This window comes from Fukomys damarensis, unplaced genomic scaffold (genome assembly GCF_012274545.1).
Source record: "Fukomys damarensis isolate Sample0158 unplaced genomic scaffold, DMR_v1.0_HiC HiC_scaffold_39, whole genome shotgun sequence".
Lineage (NCBI taxonomy): Eukaryota > Metazoa > Chordata > Mammalia > Rodentia > Bathyergidae > Fukomys > Fukomys damarensis.
Genome location: NW_022900951.1, coordinates 45,428,000 through 45,435,723, shown reverse-complemented (window position 1 = coordinate 45,435,723; position 7,724 = coordinate 45,428,000). Strand labels below are relative to the sequence as shown.

Sequence of the window (7,724 nt, the reverse complement as noted above, 5' to 3'; positions counted from 1 at the left end):
AAAAAAAAAAAAAAAAAAAAGTAAAATAAAAGTCAACAGAAAAAAATCATGGCATACTCTGTAAATATGTACAGTTTTGGTCAATTATACTTGAGTAAAGCTTGGAAACAAAAATATTAAAAAATCTGAAAAAAGAGAAAAAATACAAAACCCATAATAGTATTAGTTAATAAATACCAAGCACCTTATTTTGTGTTATTACACATAGCAACAATATGCCTAGGATCTTATTCCTTTTCTGGACCTTTCCAAGTTACTATCAGTTATGGAGCAGTTCTATTACCTCTGCAATGAATCTCAACACTTTCATCTTGCTAGTCTCATGGTAGGAACGGAGGCCCCAGAGGAACTCGTACTCAGGAGGGTTGCTATTGGGTACTCGTCTGTAGTCCAGGTATCTGAAAGAGCAAAAATGTCTATGTTACCTACCCAGGCAGAATGGTAGTCCATCCACTGATGCATAATAATCCAAGACTTTGAAACTCTGGATTTCAAGGAGCAATTCTCTTACTCCAAACTCATTCCTAACCACAATCAGGGTATTTACCCTTTACTAATTAGGGCTTTAAATTTCTGTGCCAGTGATTCTACACCAGGCAATTGTTCAGAGCTGCAAGGGAGGCTTGTGTTGGGTCACAGAAAGGACAACACTAATCTAACTCCCTCTGCCAAGGCTCCAGATTCTTATAATCTTGTCAATGAGCCACAGGCCCACTGCCATGATTACACTGCAGTGCAAAAGCCTCTATCTGGCTCAATCTTGGGAATTTCTGCCATGAAGGCAGTGAGTAGGCGTCAGTTACTTGTAAGGTAGCTACAAAATAGAAAAACTCAACTTAAAGGAGTACATACAATAAGCACCCTTGAGTACAAATGTGCTTGTGTGAGCCTATGAGCAGCTAAAGATTAAGATATAAGCTTCAGAAGGGCTTTCTGCGGCAGACCAACACACAGAATCACGAGGACCAGAAAAAGGTCCTTAGGTATCACTTACTTCTGCTTTACAAACTCGTAAGTAAGAAGTTTTCTCAGATCTCCAAGGAGAGGATGTCTCACCCTGATAGTAACCAAAAAAAGGAAAAAAAAAAAAGAGAGAGAGAGAGAGAGAGAGAGAGAGAGAGAGAGAGAGAGAGACTGACTATAACTTTGCCCAAAGAAAAGCAGAGAGCTTTCCAGCATAAGATTAGAGATGAAAAAAGAGGCAGAGAGTTCAGACTGCTTCCCCTTCCACCCAGGTAATATCCCTGGGCTCTGGACCTCCCCAAACCAAACCCCCAGACCACCAGGTTAATGAAATCCTGGGACCATCCTCTGCTGCCAAAGGATGATTCAAATGAGTAAGAGATGACAGAGCCTGATCATACCCAGGACGCAGTCCCATCTTGCGTAGTGCCTCCCAGAGGACAGCTGCAATGGGAGGCAAGAGGAGACAAGGCACGCAAAATGAGCATAGAAATCAGGCTATGGCCAACCCCCAGCTTCAAGTCCAGCTACTCACCCTCACTGGCACGGTTGCCATTCATGAAGATGACACCCAGAATCACTAAGAGGAGCCCCAGCTTGGGTGTGTCTTTGGTCCTAAAGGAAGATAAAAATATATTTTCAGCAGCCATTTGCATCAGACACAGCAGCCAGCTTACCCATCCAGCTTCCCCAATATTCACCAGATAGAGGAGAATAATACCCCAGCTTTGCCCATGACCTGCTGTGCAACCCTGAACTCTGACCCTGACCTATTGGAAATTGTCGGGGTGGGGGGACATCACTGAGAAAGGCCATGTTCCTCCTCCTTTCCCATCTTACGTTCCCAGTATGCCAGCCAGGGACTCAGGGGTACTGATGAGAATGTATAGGTGTTCTTCCTTGTCAATTTCTTTCAGTTGTATCCCAAATTTCTATAGGAACCAAAAAAGAAAGAAAGAAAAGAAATTATGAGATTTAGCACAAGCAGTACCCATAAACAGTCAATCACTTCTCTGTGAGACTTATCCTGAACTCCCAGTAGGAATACCATGAATCTTTAAAATCCAGACTTTTTCCATTATTCCTGTCCCTCAGGGCTGCCTTCTCACCTTCTCCAGGACAAAGCATGCACGTTCAATGATTTCTGGATAAACATCAGTGTATTCTCGGATGATATCCCTCAGCATTTCTATAGGAGAGAGGAGGGAAGACCTAGGTTCAATGGGAGTGATTTCCTGGCCACTTTGCAAACCCTGCTGAGGATAATAATCCAGGGTGCCCAAGCGTGGGAAAGGAAGAACCAGCCATGGAAATGAGGGGCCAGAAGGAGAAAGGACACAGTATAAGCAAAGGTAGCCCACAGAAAATAAGGAGGGGAAAGGCAGAGTTTGAGAAAGGATACTAGCTGCCTACCTGAGCGCTTGATGGGCACCTTTGTGTAGTCTTTAAGCATCAGGTACTTGACTAACTTATTTGCCTGGGAGGGGAGAAAGAAATCATTTAAGTTCTAAGATGTTTGCAGAAAACTTAGTTTATTATTGTGAAGACAACAGGAGAGAGAGAGGGAGAGAGACACGACAGGGTGAGAGAGAAGCAAGAAGGGAGGTACAACTCTTACTCTTTCCTGGAGAAGGGCCACATCTCGGGGTTGTGGGGCAGCCAGGTTCTGTGAGGCACGCGAATTGGGGGAGTGTCGCAGGTTTGGCGAGGGTCGTAAGTTCTGCCAGTCAGGTGGAATTGGCCAATCTGCAGGGATCCAGTCAGGTGGAAGTGGCCAGTCGGTGGGAAATGGCCAATCAGGGGGCAGTGGCCAATCAGGAGGTAATGGCCAATCAGAAGGGCCATGCCAGTCTGGAGGGCCGTGCCAGCCCGGTGTATTCTGCCATCCAGGTGGAGTATGCCATCCAGGTGGATTCTGCCAAGCCATCGGATTTGGCCAGACAACTGGACCAGGCCAGACAATGGGGTTTGGCCAGATCACTGGATTCTGCCAGATTACTGGGTTTGGCCAGATCACTGGGTTCTGCCAGGCAATTGGGTTCTGCCAGGATGGTGGGGTCTGCCTAGCTGGGGGGTTCTGACGTGTTGGTGGGGTCTGCCTGGCTGCCTGGTTTTGCCAGCCAGATGGGTTCTGCCAAGCCAATGGGGTCTGCCAGAGCACATTAGGGGGTGCACCAGGTGGGTTCTGAGTGGTCATTGGAACTGGTGCAGACCTCCAGGTCCCAGCAGCCAGTGGAGCCCGCCTCTGATCACTACTGCTGTTCTCTTCCACATTCAAGTTATTAATCTGCAGCATCAGACAAAAGAAACATCCAGGGTCATTAGTTGGTTCTGTGTGGTCACCCTTGCTATTCCAAAAAGCTCCCCTAAACCCTCATCCGTAGTAAAAGCTTGACCTATTAGCTGTTGGTCACCCTGAGTCACATGAGCTTATCTTTCACTGTCTTCCGGGGAGGAATTTCATTTCCAAACCAGACCAAAGGGAACCCAAGGGTGGGACCTGCGGTTTCTCCTCTTCCAGTAGTGGCTCTACTTGTACCACCCTGAACAAATCACTTAAGTCATTTCACCTTTCTGGGACTTAATTTCCCTCTCTGTAAAACTGAGACTATGATCACTAGCAAGTAAGAAGATTTAATAACATGACCTTTGTGTGTCTAGCTCAAGACCTAACATATGATGGCTGCCGGCAAAATTTAAAATGAATTACACACAGGTTTATTGTCTGTGTGCATGTATTGTCTTCCTATTAGTTTGTGAATACTCAGGAAACAGAAATAAACATTGAACTCAAGATCCCCTGCAGCCTACCTGAATACAGGTAGTTACATTTTTGTTTCATTTTTTTTTAAAATGAGGAGCCCAAATAAAAATGAAGCTAGCAGGGATCTCACCTTGCGGGTCCTCTTGCCCCGAATGATAGTCCGGGACTCCAAATTCTGAGCCAGGGAACCATCTGCTGATGTCTGCGCAGCTGCACCGTCAGGTTCAAAGATACTTGGGTTGGTCTCTGTGTCTGCCTGGGAAGTGGCCGATTTGGCCTGGTTTATATTCTGGCTATGGGTCTGGGTATCAGCTGTAGGGGCCTTAGTGGTATCATTCCAAGCCTTGAAGGCAGTTTTAGGCTGGTTAGTGGCCATCTCATTGGCACAGGGAGACCGAGAGAAACTACTGGTAGCATTTGGGCCCACCTTAGTAGTGACATCCTGGCCTTCAGATAAGGCCACCTCAGACTTACTAGTAGCCAATTCACCTGTGGCTGCTGCCTGGCAAAAATCATAGGCAGCATTTGGGCCCTTTGGAGTGGCATTCTGGGGCTTAAAGGCTGCCTTAGGTTGGGTACTGGATATCTCCGTGGCATCATGTGCCTGAGAGAGACTGTGGACACCGTCTGGGACTTTTGTGGTGGCATTCTGGGTTTTAAAAGCTGTTTTAGGCCTTGCAGCAGCTGCTGAAACCTGAACATCAGCCATCTCACTGGCAGTTGGGAGCTGTGAACACTGGGGACTAGCATTCTGCCCACTGGCAGCTGCTGCTGTGGCCTGGCTGGTAGGTTGAGCTTCTGAGATCTGGATCGCTTCCATCAAGGTCTGCATAAGTAAGGTGCTGTCTTCTACTGAGGTCTCAGCCTGTAAATACAGTGGGAGTGGAATCAATCTCTGGGCCTCAGAAACTGGAGCAACAGGGGTGCAGCACAGCAGGTGAGCTGCAGGCAGCAGTTGGTGGAAACACAAGAGGACCCAAACAGAGACCTAAGGGACATATAAGGGTCGAAGGGAGGCCGAACGGGTACAAACCATGCTCTTGGAGGATGAGGGAAGGGGCAAGAAGGACAAGGCAGTGTGAGGAGCTGTCACGAGCTGGAGCGGTGGGAGCAGTGAAGAAGTGAGCTTAGGGTAGAGCCAGTGAGGCTTGCTGTGGGAGATGAAGAGAAGGGGATCGTAGGGAAAGGGAGGGTGGCATCAGGAGGTTGGGAAAGGGGCGACAGACTGCTCCACAGTCGGGACTATGGGAAAAAAAATGGTTCCTTATCAGCCCGCATTCTTTAGGCAAATTGCCCTGACTACTAACAGGGTCTCCCCTTTCTCTAAGCAGGGACTGATGGCTGAGAAGAGACGCCCCTCCCCCCTTCGATAAACGCTGAGAATTTTATAAAAAAAGACGACGAAGTCTAGGCAAGATAGAGGGGAAAATCCTGGGGACTGAACAACCAAAGGGCACCGAGGGCGGGGGTACTCTCTGTTAGGGAAACGGTGGGGTGGGGAGCAGAAATCTCACCTGGAAGCCGAGGAGGCCCGCACCACAGTCCATTTTCTGAGCCATGGCTCCGGTCTCTCTGGCTAGAGCAGAGCCTGGGGGTTGTGGAAGAGGAGCTAGGCGTTATACTACAGAGGGTAAATACAGGGGCCTAACCGTGTGCGTGTGCGTGTGTGTGCGTGTGTTCTGATTGTGGGGGCGGGTGAGGTGCTGGATGTTGAGAAACGGGCTGGGTCGCAGCGGGAAAACTGAAGAGCTCCCGGATGGAGATTCTTAATGTTGAGAGGCTAACAGAGAAAAGCTTCAAATTGGGGAGTTCTGAATCTGGGGGAAAGGGCTTAGGCTTTGTATTTGGGGGGTTGAATGGAGGTTTTGAATGAAGAGGAGCTTTTAAACATACAGGCCGAGGTCCAGAAATCTGTGAGGCTTTTGTAAGGAACAATGAGAGGGGACTGGACAAAGGTTCAGAAAACAGGGGTTCTAAATCAGGAAGGGACGGGTGGGAGATGTGAATCAGGGTACAGGCAGCGGAAGGGAGTTCAAAATCCTGAGTAAAAGGATCAGGATAAAAAAATTTGGGAAAGGGACCACAACAGGGAGCAAATGTCCTATCTGAGGGCTAATCTCACCTTGCCTCAGGCCCCAACCCCAACCCCCTCGTTGCCTCCCTTCTTCAGGACTCAGAGGACCGGGATTGCTGGGCTGGGCTCTCAGCAGCCGTACTCTTTCCTTCTCCAGGAGAAAATGCCAGCGCGGCAGCTTAGACGACCCCGCCTCTTAGATTAATATAACACCCACGGCCTCAAGACGCTGCGCACGCATGCGCAAGTGCTAACTGGCCGCAAGAGTCCCGCCTGCTTTCCCAACAAAAGCTCTGTCCCGGAGACCACAAAGCGCATGTGCACTGGAGGAGGTCCCGCCCCTCGGCCAACACATCATTCCACCACCAACCAGTGTGAAAGGTTCCTCCCCCTCCTCTGCATCCCCTCCCCCAACAATACGCCAGGCCTCTTGGTCCCACCCCTTGCCCCACATACTGGCCCCTTATCTTTTCCGCAGTGCGTCTCTATGCAGTCCCTGTTTTGTTCAAGTCCCCTCCAGCCAGGTGACTGACACCTCCACCCCCTTGTCTACAGCCACTTAGGTCAGTATTAAGGAGATTTAGGGGAGCGGGGGGTCTGTAATGGCAACAAGTGCTAGACCTCTGCAAAGTTCATACACTTGGCAACCAAGGAAACTGAAAGGCCTGGAGACTACACTCAGTAAGGGTAGTAAAGAGGCTGCCTGCCACGTGACTCTACATGTTCCCCCTCACTATCTTCCAGAGTCAGAACATTACCTTCTACACTGTCCTTTCTGCAGTTAATGCCATGGAAACATTTTGTGAGGGGATGGAAAGAGCAGACAAAAAGGTACACCTTGTATCTCACAGCAGAACCTATGCTGAGGCTTGTTTGCCTCTCATAGCAGAGCTGAGAGGGGGATGTCAACATTCACATTTCACAGATCAAAAAGCTGAGGCATAGACATAACCCATGAATCAAACAGGGCCACTAGGCCAGCAAACGGAAAAAGCAAAATTTGGGCCTGAGACCCTGACTGAGAAGCCCACGTTTTGCTAGCACAGGCCTGGAAATCTAGGTACTCTCTCTTCCTCTGAGTGACTGGCCTCACTCACTCCAATATGTGCCCCAAACAAGAAAATGTGTTCTCCAGGAGGCCTAAGAGCCCATCTGAGCTCCATGTGGGTCTATCCAGATGTGAGACTTACTCCCTGGGGTCTACTCTGTTTCTACTGTCAGATCTCTCCCCTATCAGAGACACCGTCACACTACCAACTCCCAAGTCCCTCCTGGCGCCCAGTGGAGCTGCCAGAACAATCAGATGCTTGTGTGTCTGCTCCACGGCAAGCCCTGGTTCCTTGCAGGGCTGGAGCCTGGGGAAGCCACAATCTTGTGGAAAGAAGCTGTGCTGTGCTTCAGAATTCCACGGGTGAAATGCTCAGCCTGTCTGCCCCTGGCTGTGTGAACTGCCTCGGGTCAATCAACAACTATGAACTGGTTTCTCACTGTGCAAAAACAAAAGAAAAACAAACAAAAAAACACAGTTAAGTGGGTCCTGCCCAAGAACACACAGGCTGCTGCGCTTCCAGGATGACTGGAGAATCGCCAAAAGGCAGAAAACCATATACAGATGTGACGTGATTTCAGTTGAACTGATACTTTTCCAAAATCCAAGGTAAATCCCTGTGCACGTCTCATTTGTCCTGGCATCAGCTTCTGCCAGCAGCCTGCATATGAAAGGAAGCTGAGGCTAGGAGGGACTGCAGCATTTACTCCCCAAGGGCCAACATCAATTCTGCCTGGCTGGATGACTTTCCTCATCTGTTGCATAGCAACCTCCCCTGTCAGCTGCCTGTTTTTCCTCAGCACTTCCTCTGTACAGTGTCTGCAGTGAGACGTGATCAGACTCAAGAAAGGAGGTCTGAAACACCATTTTATGCT

General features: G+C 48.9%; 1 protein-coding gene and 1 pseudogene across 3 annotated transcripts in view; one reads left to right on the top strand and one right to left on the bottom strand.

Annotated features, from left to right (window-relative positions):
• Window positions 1-7,724, bottom strand: part of Maged1 (MAGE family member D1) — a 123,157-nt gene that overhangs the window by 2,549 nt on the left and 112,884 nt on the right. Inside the window, exons 1-11 of one of the 3 annotated variants that reach the window (XM_010621446.3) lie at window positions 5,850-5,993; window positions 5,242-5,315; window positions 3,858-4,592; window positions 2,582-3,250; window positions 2,377-2,440; window positions 2,073-2,152; window positions 1,804-1,895; window positions 1,499-1,578; window positions 1,365-1,407; window positions 995-1,057; window positions 284-398 (exon numbers count right to left, since the gene is read on the bottom strand). In XM_010621446.3, coding sequence (XP_010619748.1) covers window positions 284-398; window positions 995-1,057; window positions 1,365-1,407; window positions 1,499-1,578; window positions 1,804-1,895; window positions 2,073-2,152; window positions 2,377-2,440; window positions 2,582-3,250; window positions 3,858-4,592; window positions 5,242-5,286 — 1,986 coding nt within the window. In that variant the 5' untranslated portion in view covers window positions 5,287-5,315; window positions 5,850-5,993. Of the gene's footprint in view, window positions 1-283; window positions 399-994; window positions 1,058-1,364; window positions 1,408-1,498; window positions 1,579-1,803; window positions 1,896-2,072; window positions 2,153-2,376; window positions 2,441-2,581; window positions 3,251-3,857; window positions 4,593-5,241; window positions 5,316-5,849; window positions 5,994-7,724 lie in introns of those variants that run through there. The other 2 variants (XM_010621445.3, XM_010621447.3) reach the window with 2 other exon arrangements.
• The window catches only part of LOC117284763, an 8,153-nt pseudogene continuing 6,950 nt past the window's right edge, over window positions 6,522-7,724 (top strand).